Genomic DNA, 17,968 nt, shown 5'->3' on the forward strand with positions numbered 1-17,968 from the left:
ATATTTAATGAAAACTTTTCAACTTAGTTTATTTGCTTTTCCCCCCTGTTATGGACTAAATGTTTGTGTCACTGCAAAATTCATATGCTGAAGTCCTAACGCCAACGTAATGGTTAGGAGGTGGGGCCTTTTGGAATTAATTATTCATAAAGTTGGAGCCCTCATGAAGGGGATTAGTGCCCTAATAAGAAGAAACATGAGTTTGCTGTCTCTGCTCTGCTTTCTACCATATAATGATACAAAGAGATGTCAGCCATCTGCAATCCAGGAAGTTGGCTCTTAGCAGGCACTTGATCTGCTGACATCTTGATCTTGGACTTCCCAGCCTCCTGAGCTGTGAGAAATAGCTGTTTATTGTTTAAGCCACCCAACTATGGTAATTTGTTATAGCTGCCTGAACTAACTAAGACATTCTCCCAGTGGGAATACAGCTCAACTTTTCTAACAAAAATTGGTTTTAAAATCCCTTCCTTACACCTTATACAAAAATTAGCTCAAGATGGATTAAAGACTTAAATGTAAGACCTAAAACCATGAAAACCCTAGAAGAAATCCTAGGCAATACCATTCAGGACATAGGCATGGGCAAAGACTTCATGACTAAAACACCAAAAGCAATGGCAACAAAAGCCAAAACTGACAAATGGGATCTATTAAACTAAACAGCTTCTGCACAGCGAAAGAAACTATCATCAGAGTGAACAGGCAACCTGCAGAATGGGAGAAAAGTTTTGCAATCTACCCATCTGACAAAGGGCTAATATCCAGAATCTACAAAGAACTTAAACAAATTTATAAGAACAAAACAAACAGCCCCATCAAAAAGCGGGTAAAGGATATGAACAGATACTTCTCAAAAGAAGACATTTATGCAGCCAACAGACATATGAAAAAATGCTCATCATCACTGATCATCAGAGAAATGCAAATCAAAACCACAATGAGATACCATCTCATGCCAGTTAGAATGGCTATCACTAAAAAGTCAGGAAACAACAGGTGCTGGAGAGGATGTGGAGGAATAGGAACACTTTTACACTGTTGGTGGGAGTGTAAATTAGTTCAACCATTGTGGAAGACAGTTTGGTGATTCCTCAAGGATCTAGAACTAGAAATACCATTTGATCCAGCAATCCCATAAACTGAGTATATACCCATAGGATTATAAATCATGCTACTATAAAGACGTATGCACAAATATGTTTATTGTGGCACTATTCACAATATCAAAGACTTGGAACCAACCCAAATGTCCATCAATGATAGACTGGATTAAGAAAATATGGCACATATACACCATGGAATACTATGCAGCCATAAAAAAGGATGAGTTCGTGTCCTTTGCAGGGACATGGATGAAACTGGAAACCATCATTCTCTGCAAACTGTCACAAGGACAGAAAACCAAACACTGCATGTTCTCACTCATAGGTGAGAGTTGAACAATGAGAACACATGGACACAGGGCAGGGAACATCACACACCGGGGCCTGTCTCGGGGGTTGAGGGCTGGGAGAGGGATAACATTAGGAGAAATGCCTAATGTAAGTGATGGGTGCAGCAAACCTACACGGCACATGTATACCTATGTAACAAACCTGCATGTTGTGCACATGCTAGAACTTAATGTATAATAATAAAAAAAATTTTTTTAAAGTTTTTCAACATTTAGATTTTCACAGTAACTGTGACAGAAACTAGAAGAAAAAAAGATCTAGTTGAATGTGTCTTCATCCATCCATGAAATAAACCTTTATTCTTTTCTGATTTGAGGAATATGTAAATTCTACTGGCTATTTTTGAGACTTTGACATCAGGATTTCATTTCAATGCTATCATCTCTTGCTTTTTTGGTAACTTAGAGTACTTTGAATTAAGTTTTATCAGAATAATACATACACATAGCTTTAAAAGCCTAAATAATACATAATGAAAAATATGTCATTTTCTCACCCTTCCCCACACCTCAAAGGCAACAAGTATGCAGAAAGGTCTGTTTCTTCTGATATTTACCTCCATTTTTCTAAATAGTCTTCTAATATTTCTATCTCTTGACTCATCAATTTTAGATATTGATTATTTGACATAGTGTAGCCACTTATAACTATGAGGGGAAGACATCTCAGTATTACCAAGGACTCAGGCTTCCTCCTACCTCCTGTTCCTCCATTCTTAGTGTATGAGTCTTAGCTCCATGGTCATGATTAGCTGCTTTTCCAGAAGCTGTGCTCAGCAGGTTCTACCCACATCTCATTGGCCAGAACTAAGTCACATGACCACACTAGACACAATGGAATTTGGAAAAATCAGCACTTCAGGTTTCCAGTCCCTACCCCAAAGAACTCAAAGGAAAAGATGGTTGTGAATGGCTTTTAGGTATCAGTCCACTGTCTGCCACAGTAACCAGCCATGAGTTTTTCAAATGCTCTCAGTAGACCCGTTAAAAGTCTATCATATTTTCTGAGTGTTTCAGTACATCAACAAATATATCAGAATGCTTTTCAATATGTTCTGTGTCATGGCACACATTGAAAATAATATTTTTATGGTTTTTTGTGAGAAATGGGAGGAGGGTATTAAAGGCTTGAGGCCACTGGCCTGGGACTCTGACCATTCCAGGCCCTACCCAGACACTCCAAGGATGAGAGAACCAGGTTCCCCACTTTTGTAACCCATTCACAGCTCTGGTCTTTTGGGACTTGGAGATTTCCTGTAACCTTTAATCCAGACTGTCTAGACCTACAGCACAGTCATCATGCTGGGACTTTTCTTTGCTTCCCTCCTGTGTTAGATTTCCTGCTTTCTGGATCTTACTCTTTCTTCATTTGCTCCATTATTTTGCCAATGCAATATTCTAGTACTTTCTTTTAAAACATGTTCATAAGAGGTAAATATTTTGAATCCTTGTATGTGTGAAAATGTCTCTATCATGCTCTCTGAATTTTGAAAGCAAGTCTTTCGGTTTTCAATGTTGCTTTTGAGGTGAGCAATGGTATTCTGATTCCCAGTGCTCTCTATTTAGCCTGCTTCTTCTTCTCTTGTGGATTTTAAGATCTTCTCTTTATCCCCAGAGAGTTATAAATGTTCATGATGATGTACATTGGTATGGGTCTCTTTTCATGTATTGTACAAAGAACTTGGTGAATCCCTTTAATATGGAACTGGTCCATATTGAATTTTTTTTTTTTTTTCTGGTATTAGATCTTTGGTAATCTTCTTTCTGACACTTTTTTCTGTTCTCTTTTTTTTTGAAGGAGGGACTCCTATTATTTGGGCATTAGGAAGACATCTTGAATTGTTATAGTTTCCTATATTTTCTACATTTTTTCTTTTTGCCTTATTTTCTAGCAGAATTTCTCAACATTATCTTTCAAACTGCTATAGAATATTTTAATTTCTTGATTTCTTATAGGTCATTTTTTATTAGTGCCTTGTTCTTGTTATAAGAATCCAATAGCTATTCTTAATTTTCAGAGAATATTTATTATAGATTTTCTTCAGTTTTCTTCTGCCATCTAATGCAGGTGTACCTTTAGATCAGATCGTTAGGTCTCTAGATCATTAGTGATAATGTATCTCTAATTCTTATGGGTTCTTTTTTTTCATTTCTCTCTTTTGATTTCTCTTATTCATGTTAGAGATTTGCCTCAAGCATTTAGGCTATCTAGGTAATTCTAGGCTATCATATTTAAATCCAAATCCCTAAAGAACTCTTTGGAAGATATGTGTTCGTGGGTAAGCATGAAGGAGGTGGGGCTGTCAATTGAGGGGTTTCACCGGAGCTGGAATTTTTGTTTGAGGACTTCCAAATTTTAGTATTTGAGGCTCTTGTCTCTAGGGATGTTTAGTTTCTCCAGAAAAGAATCTCCCACTTGGAAGGTAAATTACTGGCAGGTAACCATTCTAAGGACAAGGGGGCAGATATTCATTTCTTCTCATGTTTTCAGTTCCATTAATCAGTCTCAACCTAGAGTGTTCCTAATTGAATTAGTTTTAGAAAGAAGTCTTCTATATCCTATGGAGGAGGAAATTGTGGACTCAGAAACTTCCAACTTTCTACTATTCTGCCTTCCAAGATAACCAGTGCTTCTGAATCTGGAGTCTTTCTGGAATTCTATTGGGTGAATCCCCCTACTTTGTAAGATTCTCTTTTGCATATACTTAGGTTATAACCTCCACTCTTGCACTTGTTTTATGTTTTTCAAATTCCTGATATCTCTCAACATTGTTGTCTTCTCTCCCATTCATTTTGTCTTTATGGGTTTATACTTTCAAAAAATACCATTTCTGTTATTTTTGTGAGGTCTCAGAAGATTCTTCCATGTCTAACAGTCTGCCGTATTTAACAAACAGTTCTCAATGAACTTTAAAGATTATTTAAATAAAGGCAAAGGTATGTATGGGCTCCTTAGTTTCTTTTAAAGCCCTGTAAACCTACTGAGCTCAGTGAAACATTTAGGAAGCATGGACAAGGCTAGGCACTGTGCCACTCATACATATCAAATCTTCCTCACCTCCTTCCCAATATTTTCACTGTTACATGCAACATAAAATATTACTGTTTTACTCTTTCTGGGATTAGTTTAGATTAGTTTCAATTGTTGTAGCCTCCAAATAGCTAGTGATGGCATGAAGCCACAGGTGTTCAGAAGATAGGGATAATGAGATAGAAGATGGGCCAATGAAAAACCTTGACAGTTTCCTTCTGAAAATAAAGCTAGGAAAGAACACATATATTCACTGCATAGAAAGTTTTCCCATGAAAAATTCTCAAATTTTTCCATTCAGGATGTTGCAGTAACTGATGCTATGAGGAAAGACTGCGTAATTTTTATTTGTTTAAAAGGGGGAACTGTAAAAAGGTCATAACATTAATCAGTGTTGTATGTGTCTCAACAGGGCATCAAGGTACATCTTGGTGTTAAATGAAGTTGTTCCATATGGGCTCATTTCTCAGGTAAATATCAGAATAAGTTTATGTGGGCAGTAAACTGATATGTACTCAAACACCTGTCACCATTAATACATAATACCCTTTTTGTGTTTGAAGAAGATATTCGATATCTTCCATATTTGGGAGATAGTCTGAAATACTGCACCCTGTTTATTAGGAGGGTAGTTTCTTTCAAACGTGAATCAAACAGTTAAAAAACACATTTATATTACTTTGCTTTCTGTAGTTCACTAAGTACATAAACAAGTAAGTTCACTAGGTACATAAGAAAGCCTGAAGGTAATAATGGAAAATTTCTTTATCTAGCTATCTGGAAAATTGCTTTCTTATGTAACTATGAAAATTGTTGCTGATCTTTGGTTTGTATTTTTGGTTTAAATATTGAAAATATTAAGATTCTAATCATTACGTATCTGGATGGATGTTCAAAGAGCTAATTAATGTTTATCATGACATTATTTAGACAAAATATTAGAGACTGAGTAAATGTGCAGTTATAGATAATTCAAATAATATATTTTGGGACATCCATTCCATGAAATAATTTGTGGACATTTAACATTATAAGGTAGAACATCAGCTTTCTGATGGGATGTGTTAACACTTATTTATCTGGTTAGAGATATAACTAACATGCTGGGAACTGTGTATAACTGGAAGCCTATACTACAACCCGTACCTGTACTACAACCCGATTGTCCAAATCTGAGCACACCCTTTGAATTTTGTATATGTTGCTTTGGGGAAGAAAATAGAGAACTCTTATGAAAATAATGTTTAATGATATGGCAAGTAATACAGAATAACTAAAGACAGAAGAAAATGAGTTGGATTGCCAACTCATGGCAGCTACACAGAATTGTAGGCATTCATTTAAGAAGGTACATTAGGTATCAGACAAATGGTCAAAGAAGCTTACCACTAGTACAAATATTAAAGAGCATAAATTGTTTGAAAGCAGAGAATTGTCTAACTTGCAGAGCAGTTATTTTTCCGTATATACCTTTGTGAGGATATATTTTCTGAAGTGTTATTTCAGTTGTTGGCCTTGGAATTTGTTTCCCTTTTCTTCCTTTGTTACTTTAAAGGAATTAAGGTCAGCTGATGTATTTTTACTCTCCACATTTGAATTTGAGGCAGAACAATTCCCATGGAGGATTCTTGTGGAACTTCATTTTAGTTATGTTTTAATAAAGTCTTATTTGTATTGACTTCTGGGGCAGCATGGCATTCCCTAACTGATAAACTACTTGGGTTTACTTTTTTATGGAGGGATTTTAATTTAATATGATAGATTCAACTGTTGTTTTTCAGGTTTTATATGCATGCCTGGAAGCCTTTTAATAACTTGCAATAACAAACAAAATGAATGTGACTTTTAGGGTAGACACTTTTGTAATTGATATTTTTATCAACTCAGGATGTTTATTTGTTTTGCCAAAAAATGAAGTGCATTTTTTTCATCCTTGGGGAATAAAAAGTAATGGAATTGTAATTTACTAAAAAGTTGCAAGAAAGATTCCATAGTTGCAATGAAAAAATTCATACAGATATATTTCTTGCTCTCTAGGCATAAGATTCTTGCATAACTCACAAAAAATACAAGATTTTTTCCCTTATCTTAATAAATTCATTTGCCTTCCTAAGATAAAATAGGGATCAAGGTGTAATAGAATATTTAAAAAAATATTAACAGGGAGTAATTAAAGTTTGCATGGACTAAAATACTGCACAGGAAATTATATTATTTTAATTTTAAAAATTATACATTTTTTAGTACTGAAGAATGGGATTTTGGACACAGAAGTGATTTTGATAAGTGACAGAATTCTGCCGAAGGCCAGAGGCAAAAAGAGGCAAAACAAGGAACATAAAAATAGAGAATCTACAAATTAGCATGTTATAATTACTCTCTTGCATAGCATTTGAGGACATCTTTGAAAAGATCCAATGTCTTCAGCAACTGTATCTAACCAGCATGTACTATAACTCAAATTGACATGATTCCTAAAGAGAAGCATCAGGACAACTCTTCTATAGTGATGAGGCATTACTGAACAATGTTTTTATTTGACAAACAGTAATAGAAATTTGGGATTAAAATGGCCTTTTCAAAGGAGTAGGTCATTCCTATGAAAATAATAGGTACTTAAGTTTATCTCTCATTTCTTGTTTGTGTTTGTGCATTAGTCAACTGACACTTCAAGGATCCTTAATTTTTATGAAGATGGCAGCATGCTGGTAACATTTTTGAAATACCTATTTTTTTAAAAGCCTGTATCTTACCTTTCCCCAAGACTGAATATAAGTTGTCACGATAGTTACAAGGCTGATGAAATACTGAATGAGTTGTGGGAAGAGTGGTTGCAGCAGGGGTTGCATGATGAAGAGGAGGCGAAGGAATATGAGGATTTCAACAAGTTGCTGCAGTGAATAGTGCTTTGTTTCAGCCCCCCAGAAACAAAAGTGATAGCTGGTATTTATTCAGTTCTGCTGATAACTTGGAGACATAAAATTCCTGAGTTTCAGTTTATTTGTAACTTATGGCTCAGTGATTTTATTTCTCCAAGTTCTCTCTATATATACATATAGGCTTACCTATTTTATTGTGCTTTGCTTTATTGTCCTCCACAGATATTGCATTTTTGTTTTTTTCTAATGACTTGAAGGTTTGTGGCAACCTTGCATCAAGCAATTTTATTGACACCATTTTTCCAACAGCATGTGCTCACTTCATGTCTCTGTACCACATGTTGGTAATTGACGATATTCAAAACTTTTTCATTATTATCATAATATATATTAAAGTGATCTATGATCAGTGGTCTTTGGTGTTTGTATTGGGCCATTCTTCCATTGCTATAAAAAAATTCCCATGACTGGATAATTTATAAAGAAAAGTGGTTTAATTGGCTCATGGTGCTGCAGGCTTTACAGGAAGCATGATGCTGGCATCTGCTTGGCTTCTGGTGAAGCCTCATGGAGCTGTCAATCATAGCAGAAGTGAAGGGGGAACAGGCACATCACATGAAAAAGGCAGGAGTGAGGTGAGGGAGAGATGCCATACACTTAAATGACCAGATCTTTTGTGAACTCAGAATGAGAGCTCACGTATCACCAATGGGATGGCCCAAGGAATTCATGAGGGATCCACCCCCATGATCCAAACACCTCCCACCAGCCTCACCTCCAACATTGGGGATTACAATTCACCATGAGATCTGGGTTGGGAAAAGTATCCAAACTATATCAATGTCACTATTGTAATTGTTTTGCAGGAGCATCAACTGCGCCCATAGAAGATGGTGAACTTATTTGATAAATGTTATGTGTTTTCTGACTGCTCCACCAATCAACTGTTCCCCTGTCTCTCTCTCTCTCCTTGGGCCTCCCTCTTTCCTCAGGCAAAAAAAAAATTGAAATAGGCCCATTAATAACCTTACAGTTGTGCCTAAGTGTACAAGTAAAGGAAGAGCTGCACATCTCTCACTTTAAATCAAAAGCTAGAAATGATTAAGCTTAGTGAGGGAGCATATCAAAAGCCAAGACAGGCCAAAAGCCAGGCCTCTTGCACCAGGCAGGCAGCCAGGTTGTGAATGCAAATGAAACATTTTTAAAGGAAATTAAAAGTGCTACTCCAATGAACACATGAATGATAAGAAAGTGAAACAACCTTATTGCTGATATGGAAAAGGTTTAACAGTCAGGTAGAAGATCAAACCACCACCAACATTCCCTTAAACCAAATCTTAATCCAGAGTAAGACCCTAACTGTCTTCGATTCGGTGAAGGCTGGGAGAGGTGAGGAAGTGTCAAAAGAAAAGTTTGAAGGTAGCAGAACTTGGTTCATGAGGTTTAAGGAAAGAAGCTGTTTCTATAGCATAAAAGTGCAAGGTGAAGCAGGAAGTGCTGATGGAGAAGCTGCAGTGAGTTATTCAAAGGATCAAGCTAAGATCATTGAAGAAGGTGGCTACATTAAACAACAAATTTTCAAAGTAGATGAAACAGCCTTCTATTGGAAGAAGACACCATTTAGGACATCCATAGTTAGAGAGGTGAGGTCAATGTCTTTGCTCCAAAGCTTCAAAGGACAGGTTGGTTCTTTTTTTAGGGCTCATGCAGCTGGTGAGTTTAAGTTGAAGCCTATGTTCATTTACCATTCCAAAAATCCTAGGGCCCTTAAGAATTATGCTAAATCTCCTGTGCTTGTGCTCTATAAATGGAATAATAAAGCTTGAATCATGGGATATCTGTTTATTGCATGGTTTACTGAATATTTTAAATCCACTGTTGAGACCTACTGCTCAGAAAAAAAGATTATTTTCAAACTGTTACTGCTCCTTGAAACAATGCACCTGGTCATCCAAGAGCTCTAAAGGAGATGTACAAGGAGATTCATGTTGTTTTTATGCCTGCTAACACAACATCCATTCTGTAGCCCATGGAACAAGGAGTAGTTTCAACTTTTAAGTCTCATTATTTAAGAAATACATTTTGTAAGACTATAGCTGCCAAAGATAGTGATTCCTCTGATGAACCTGGGAAAAGTCACTTGAAATCCACCTGGAAAGGATTCATCAATCTAGATGCCAATAAGAACATTTGTGACTTGTGGAAGGAGGTCAAAATATCAACAATGAACAGGAGTTTGGAAGAAGTTGATTCCAACTCTTTGAGATGTTTAGGACTTCAGTGGAGGAAGTAACTGCAGAAGTGATGGAAACAGCAAGAGAACTCGAATTAAAAGCAGAGCCTGAAGGTGTGAGTGAATTGCTGCAATCTCATGATAAAGCTTGAAAAGATGAGAAGTTGATTCTTATGAATGAGCACAGAAAGTGGTTTCTTGATGTGGAATGTACTCTTGGTGAAGGTGCTTTAAACACTTAAAAATACAACAAAGAATTTATAATATTTCATAAATTTAGTTGAGAAGGCAGTGGCAGGGTTTGAGAGGATTAAGTTCAATTTTGAAAGAAGTTCTACTGTGGGTAAAATGCTGTCAAACAGCATCGCATTCTACAGAGAAGTCTTTTATAAAAGGAAGTCATTTGATATGGCAAACTTCATTGTTCTCTTATTTAAGAAATTGCCACAGTCACCCCAACCTTCAGCAACCACCACTCTGACTAGTTAGCAGCTGTCAACTTCGAGACAAGACTCTACACTAGCAAAATGATTATGTCTTGCTGAAGGCCCAGATGCTCCTTAGTATTTTAAAGCAATGAATTATTTTTAAATTAAGTATGTACATTGTTTTTTAGACATAATGCTATTGCACACTTAATAGACTACAGTATAGTGTAAATGTAACTGTTATGTGCACTGGAAAAACTTTGTGTGACTCAACTTATTGAAATATTCACTTCATTGTGGTGCTCCGGGACCAAACTGACAATATCTCTGAAGTATACCTAAATAGGCTATATATATGTGTGTGTGTGTGTGTGTGTGTGTGTGTGTGTGTGTGTCTGTGTGTGTAAGTTCTCTATATGTATAGGTGATGCGGATCTCACAGATAATTGTGAGGATAAAATTATATAATATATGCAAAAGCCATACCAAGTTAAACTATGCAAAAGTATTCAAGGCTTACAATCCATAGGTATACTTTCATAAACTGAGCTACACTGAAAAATCTTGCAGGATTTTTGTGTTCCTCATGTGATGGACACACTAAAGAGAAAATGTTGTGTCATAAAAATGGAGTAAGATGAAAAGAAACACTGCTTAATGTAGATGTCACCTACATCATCTGAGACTCTTGGGATGTCATACATTGCAAAGCAGGAAAAGGGGGAACAACTACAAAGGCTGCAATGAGGGTGCAAGCTCAGTGTGTTTGAGGAAAAGAAAGCAAGCCAGCAAGGTAAAAGTGAAAGATGAAGTTGAGGGAGCCCTCCCGTCATACGCCAAGATATTCTTACCACTTTCCTCTAAACACCCCTGGCATTTTCTCTCTTACTCACTTGGTTTCTAAGTATATAATCTTGTATTATCCCACTTTAGTTGGTAGTATGCATTTTTTACCACAGGCTCTTTGACGGACTCCATATCTTGGACTCTATATCTTAAGGCTCCTTATGCTCTTCACAGCACTCAGTGAAATGCTTTGCCCGTAATAGGTACACAACAAGTAGTATTATAATTGCTGATGAAGCCCAATTATATAAACTGTTCTTCCTAGCAAAACAGAATAAGCTTGAGACCTGCAAAAGTGAATGTCCTAAGTAGGAGGTGGCCCTGTAGATTAGCTCAGTCTAACAGTGGTGAGTAGTTTGAAAATAGAGCTTTTGAGTCTTCTGTATTCACTGGGCTTCATTTAATATCAATATCTAACAGAGCTCATTATGTGGCTGAAACTCATGAAAAGTTTGCTGAAATTCATCAAATGGCACACTTAAGATTTGTACATTTCATGACATGCAGATTTCTCCTCAGAAGAAAAAAAACTGTAAATTAATTTTGCACTCTAGTTAATGGTAAGCACACCGAAGGATTTCTGGAAAAATATAACGATGGCTGTAACTGACTTTGAAATGAATCAAAAAATTATATGGACTGATGGATGGGTGGCAAGATGGACAGGTATATGAAAAGGCAAGTGTAGCAAAATAGTAGCTCAAGATGATGGGTGTTCAGGTATTCACTGTAAAGTTATTTCAACTTTTCTATAGGTTTGAATTTTTTATAATATGGGGAAAAGTCTGTTGAAAGTGATAACTGAAAATTTATATTAACAAAATGATTCAGTTTATAGCCAATGTGCCCTCAGTTTTATACATCTGAGATTTCAGAAAATCTTCTGATTCTTATATAAATCCAAGATATAGTCTGTTAATTTATGACTTTGAAAAGTGCCCAAGGAAGTATTGTAATCAATTCAACTTATTGCCTTCATAAGTTAAGAGTTTTGGTTATGTTCATTTATGTTTTTCTAATCATGGCTATGTCCCTGATAAAACTTTCTAATCTATACTGAAAAATTGTAGTCATTCGTGATGGTTAATGATAATTGTTTTTTAACAATCCATATTACTTATTGAATAGTATATTCTTACCTTAGCATTTCACCATGAGCGAAGCCAAAAAGTACAATCAACAGAATATATCAACAGTCCCTCCCTGTCTGTCTCTCTCTGCCTGCATTCCCATGTTTGTCTTCCCCGATTTCTTTCTTTTTTCCTGAGGCAGAGAAATTACATAGCTTAGTAAGCATGACATTTAAATGGGAGGGAATATGATCAACATTAGGGCAAGTTTAAAATTCTATAACTAGATTTATCTTCTTTTAGAATGAAATATCTAAGAAACTGCGGCACATTTGTGCCACTATATAACATAAAGTTGAACAATTTCTCTCAATTTGCAGAACTTTTGGTTTCTACCTTTGTCATCTAAGTTCTGAACAGTTTATTTTAATGTATTCCTTTTGTGTATGTAAAAGTTGTTCTTTAGTTTTTCCGTTAAAACAACAGAATGCACTCTCACATTAACACTTTTATAACCTAGGAAAAATGAATGGAATGCCTATCTGAAGTATACTTCTAACTTTCATTTTGTATTACTGACAATTTGTATCTTTGAAGGAGACTTGGAGTGACAGCACTATAGTAACCCCACTTCATCTGGGCCAATCTATAGAAAATGTTTGAAATCAGTGGAATTTCTAAGTTTTCAAAAGGTCTACACAGGTGTCAATAAATATGAGAAATGGTCTCAGAGTTCTGTGTAAATGAATAGGTTGTATGTATTTTAAGGCAGTCTTACAGGAACACATTGAGAGATCTGGCATTCTGAAAATCAAACATATGTCATATCAACATTCCTAGTACAAAGTATTTTGTTCATGTTTCTGCACTCTAAATAGCCCTGTGTAAAGGCACATCATTGAACCAAAGCATATGGAGGCAGCTATTCAGTTATGCTGAGCTATGCTGCAATATCATTTTGCTACTGCCTTACTCACCTATTTCTACACATTTGCCAATGGAAATTTCTGCTCTAGAAATTATACCGTGGCAAAGAGAAAAGTAAATACATGAGGTTTGATTCCATTTCTCAAGGCATATCAATATGAAACAGTGCTGTTGTCTGTTTCCTGCAACTGCTGAATCAAGAAAACATATGCACCTATGCCTTAAGGAAGGAGTAAGTCTTTAAACTGCCCTTTTTATTTACAATTACTTAATTACTTTATTTTGCCAAAAATAAAGGTCATTAAAATCATCTTGAAGCTTGACTTAAATTTCAGAAGTAGCCTGCAAATAGTTGTACAGTCTTTAACTATGTTCCATTTAACACATTTAATAGATGTAAAAGCTCACAAGTGATGATATAAAGGATAATTTACGCTTGCAATGCATTTTGTCCAATTAATAGATTGCCTGTGTGTTGCATATTTTGCATGACAAAAGAGCAGAATATTAAACTGCCATTCATAATGAAAATGCACTTTGCAAATTAAAAGTGCCGAAACAGAAATTTTTCACCCTGTTTAGGAAATAAACAGTCCTTTACCAATTAAACTGCATTGTAATAATTCTATGATTTATTGCAAGTTGTTTAACTTTCAAAACTCGGCTAACCCATATTAAGGTCACAATCCATCATGTCTTGCTTGGAAAGCCAGCAAATAATGGCTGTTGTATTAGCTGCTTTTGATGATAGTATGAAAGAAGTATTAGCACTTGTCAACAAAACTGCTTACAACATAACATTAGCATGCATGGGCTGCTGTACCTATTTATTATTCTGGCAGCTTCACACATATTGTTACAAGCTTATAAAACATTTTGTCGGGTGGAAACCGAATGTACACTGTTTGGTTTTCTGATAGACTGGCAGCATAAATGTCTGGGCTGACTTAGTTTAGTTTAAGTGTAAATAGAGACACAAATTCTTCAACCTGTTCTCTTATTGATACTGAAAAGTGCTGAATTATTCAGCATCCAACTCTTCTGTTTGTGTCTATCACAGTTATCAATTACCCATCAGTCTTCTTGTCAAAACAGAATGGATTAATCTGGCTGAAAATAAGACAAATAAATGGATACTATAACAGGGGTGTGGGGTTGCCAGACTGTCAAAGGGAAATCCAGGCAGTGACATTTGCCGTCAAAAATGGGATCTCTGGCTTAAGTGAGCAAATGATTCCCTTCGCGAGCCAAGAATGCACTTAGCTCACCGTAAGTAAATTAATCTGCCTTCTTCAACTGCTAATGCATTAGCACTGAGGTAATAGTTCCATTGCCGAAATTCCTTTATGTTTCAATAATTTTGGTCATTGCTATTGTTTCTCACAGGAAAGGCAGATACATTCAGATACTTTATCTCGGTAAATAAAAGGTTGCCTGGTAAATAAATGAATCCATTTAACAACGAAGTTATTGCTGATAGTTTTGTGCCACTTCATAGCTCTCAGCTGATGTGACACCAAGTAACTCTTTGCACAGATGGCTGGTGGAATCCATCCAGCATCTGCAAAGTCCATCCCTGTTTTCTTTCCCAAACATTTTATTTGGAAATCTTGTTTGGCAGACTTCCTGAGACTCTGCCTGGCTGTTCAAAGTACATATTTCCAATCTATCTCATTTGGCCCTTCTATAAAAAAAGAACCAGCAAAGTGCCTTCTGATTTGGCACAAAAATTTCAGCCACAGACTGAAGCAAATTTTAGGTTCCTGGCCAAAAATTTACAAGAGTTTTATCTTAGATGCTTCCATACTGGACTGTTTTACATAGTCATCATTAACATCTGAAGCCTTCACATCACGACAGGATCAAAGCCTCCCAATCTGTATCATCTGATAGCTTCACTTTGCCAAAAGTTCCCTCTTGTTCTTATTTTCCCAGACATTTCGTGTCCTAACAATTGCAGACACTGTACTTACTCTGGGGTGGTGAGTAATTTAAGGGCAGCTACCTGCTGGAAAATGGTTCCATTCACTTGATGATGAAGGAACAGATTACTTTAGAATGAATCATCATCTTTTTTCTTTTTCCAGTAGATTGTGTAAAGTATTTTAAGCATTTAAAAATAAAAAAAACCCTTCCTACATTTGGGGAGTTTCAAAGAGGTCATACTCAAAATTGAATTCTAGGTACAACTTCTGCTATCCTCTTAAAAGACTTAGATAGACTGGAAATTTCCATCTCACATTCCCAGAACATTATCTCAAATTTCTCCTCAATGTAAATCAGGTTCCCAGAACTTCAACATTAAAAAGAAATGTACTAATTGGCCCAGTCACAATTTACTTTTGCTTAATCTCATTTGCTTTGTATATAATCCCAAGGTTACTTCATAGAAGCACTGCTTGAAATAAGGCAGTGTTTTTATTACCAGTAGATTGTTTTACTTTATCTCTCTCTCCTTCTTCCTTTTTAAAGCAAATAACTCACTTATATGGAAAGGGAGCATTCTACAAAATTTTGCATGGCCTAAAAGTGTTTTGAAAGTTTTAATTTTTTTCTAGAATTAATTCTTTGCTACACTAGAAACTAATTTGATTGACAGGTGTGTATAATGAACTTGCTTCCAAATTCCAGATGTCATTTCCCACTCTTGAGGAACATTTCAAAGTATACGGTTGCCATTTCAGATTCAACTTGTCCCCATCTAAACATTCTCTCTCTCTGGTTCCCTTTTTCGAAAATCCCAATTAGTTACTAAATCCTGCAGTCTGCCTCTATAATATCTCTTCTGTTATTCTCCTTTCCATTACCACTATCAGCATGCTTTCATTCCACGCTGATTCATTTGGATATTCATGAATGCACCCGCTCACTTATTCAACAATTCTTTGAGCACCTAACATGAGTGGTCTCTCTGCCTGTAGTCCTTCTAACATTCTTCCCACCCCAGACCTCAGCCCTCATTCTGAAATGCCCTCCACCCATCCTACCCATTTTTAAATATCAGTTCAAATGACATCTCCTTGTACATTTTTCTTTCCTTCCTTCCTACCTTCCTTCCTTCCTTCCTTTTTTCCTTCCTTCTTCCTTTCCTTTTCCTTTCCTCTCCTTTTTTTTTTTTTTTTTTTTTTCTTTTTTCTTCTTGCTCTGTTGCCCAGGCTGGAGTGCAGTGCTGCCATCTCGGCTCACTGCAACCTCTGCCTCCAGGGTTCAAGTGATTCTCCTGCCTCAGCCACCCAAGTAGCTGAGATTACAGGCGCCATGCCTGGCTAATTTTTGTATTTTTAGTAGAGATTAGGTTTTGCTATGTTGTCTGGTCTCAAACTCCTGGCCTCAAGTGATTCACCTGCCTTGACCTCTCAAAGTGCTGGGATTACAGGTGTGAGCCACCTGCTTGGCCCCTTGTACATTTTTCTTATTATCTCACTCATATGGAATTTTTTAGTTCTTCAAGTCTGTTGAACATTTTTCTGTTTCCTTTATCATAACTTGGTAGAAATCTTGTCTCTGACACTTACTAGCTGTGTGGCTGTGGGCAAGTTACAGAAACAACGGAAGCCTCAGTTTCTCCTCTAAGACCTGAGATATTATCACCCCATGGGTTGTGAGTGTTAAATGAGCTAATGCATGTAAAATACTTAGAACAATGCCTGGCACACAGTGAATGATCATCAGATTCTTGCTTGTTATATTAATGCACACAGTAGGACTTGGAAACATATGTTTTAACCTTTGTGGGTTGAGAGGTAACAACTGTAATTGCCTTTGGTAAAGGGGCTTAAAACTATACTTATGAACCTCGGTGGCAGGCCTTGCAGGGTATAACATCCTGGGCTGAACAGTCTGGAGCCATGCTGTTTGGCTTCATATCCTGGCCTTTACCATTTGCTAGCTTTGTTTAAGTGGGAAGTAAGGCAGTTGAAAGTTTCTATACCTTATAGGTAGTTGTTAAGATTAACTGAAAGTAAAATGCTTAGCAGAGTGCCTGGCCCATAGCAAGACCTCCGTAAGTGTAGCTGTCATTACACTAGAAGAGTTCCAAAATGTTCCTTGATCTAATTTTATGTGGTGAAAAAGGACTAGTTAAATGAATGCACAATTCCCTGAATTACTGTCACATCTCCTAGGTCCATAAAATCTTAAAGAGAGTGTTTCAAAGAGGTTACACTCATTTTCTGGCCTTGTGTCTTCCCTCATACTCATCCCTCCCTTCCCTGCCCCACACATCTAGGAACATCCTCCCTGTTTACATCCATCTTTGTGAGTTTAAGAAACTTGTCCCTACCTCAGGCTTTCTGACTAACCTAGCCCTCAAAGATTTATCATCTAAATGCCTGAAGCATTTAGTGGTTTTTACCACAAAATTGAGCTCTTAATTATAAATTGTCTTGCAGTGTTTCCTCTGTGTTTGATTTGCCTCTCCAGAGATATTTCACTATCTTTCTGCTTCCTACCTCTCTTTTTTCAGGAATCCACAAAGCTCTCTGGATAATTTTCCTGGCCTGTCATGGTGACCATGCCACTTGTCCTCCAGGTATTAGCACAGGGTTCTGGTTCCAGCCAGGCTTCTGGGCTTGATTGTCTTTAACCTAACCATTAGAAGAAGGTCTTGCAGCATGAGATAGGCCCTTGCTATTCACCAAGTCTGTGTTTGTGCACCGGGAAGAATTTTCCTTCTTCGTAAACTATATTTCTACTACCTCTTAGAATAAACCATATCTTTATTGTACAGACAGCCTTACCTGATTGAAGCAGAATTATGTTGTGTGAGAAAATCATGGACTTGGAAGTATTCAAGTTTTGGGTTTGAATCTTGGTTTTTTGTGGGGAGGGAACAGGGTCTTGCTCTGTCATCCAGGCTGGAGTGCAGTGCCATGATCATAGCTCACTGTAGCCTTGAACTCCTGGGCTCAAGTGATTCTCTCACCTCAGCTTTCTGGCTAGCTGGGACTACAGGTGTGCACCACCATGCCTGGCTAACTTAAAAAAATTTTTTTCTTGGAGACAGGGTCTCAGTATGTTGCCCAGGCTGGTCCTGAACTCCTTGTCTCAAGCAATCCTCCCATCTCAGCCTCCCACATGGCTTGGATTACATGAATCT

The 17,968-nt window shown here is 36.8% G+C and overlaps 1 protein-coding gene across 3 annotated transcripts in view; it reads right to left on the reverse strand.

Moving 5' to 3' along the window:
* KIAA0825 (KIAA0825 ortholog) overlaps positions 1–17,968 on the reverse strand; it is a 477,056-nt gene that overhangs the window by 75,050 nt on the left and 384,038 nt on the right. Inside the window, exon 21 of one of the 3 annotated variants that reach the window (XM_063664988.1) lies at positions 12,013–12,136. The exons of the other annotated variants lie outside the window; for them this stretch is intronic. Within the exon in view, the coding sequence (XP_063521058.1) occupies positions 12,022–12,136 (115 nt within the window). The 3' untranslated portion in view covers positions 12,013–12,021. The remainder of the gene's footprint in view (positions 1–12,012; positions 12,137–17,968) is intronic. 3 annotated transcript variants of the gene reach the window in all.

Source organism: Pongo pygmaeus, chromosome 4 (assembly GCF_028885625.2).
Source record: "Pongo pygmaeus isolate AG05252 chromosome 4, NHGRI_mPonPyg2-v2.0_pri, whole genome shotgun sequence".
Lineage (NCBI taxonomy): Eukaryota > Metazoa > Chordata > Mammalia > Primates > Hominidae > Pongo > Pongo pygmaeus.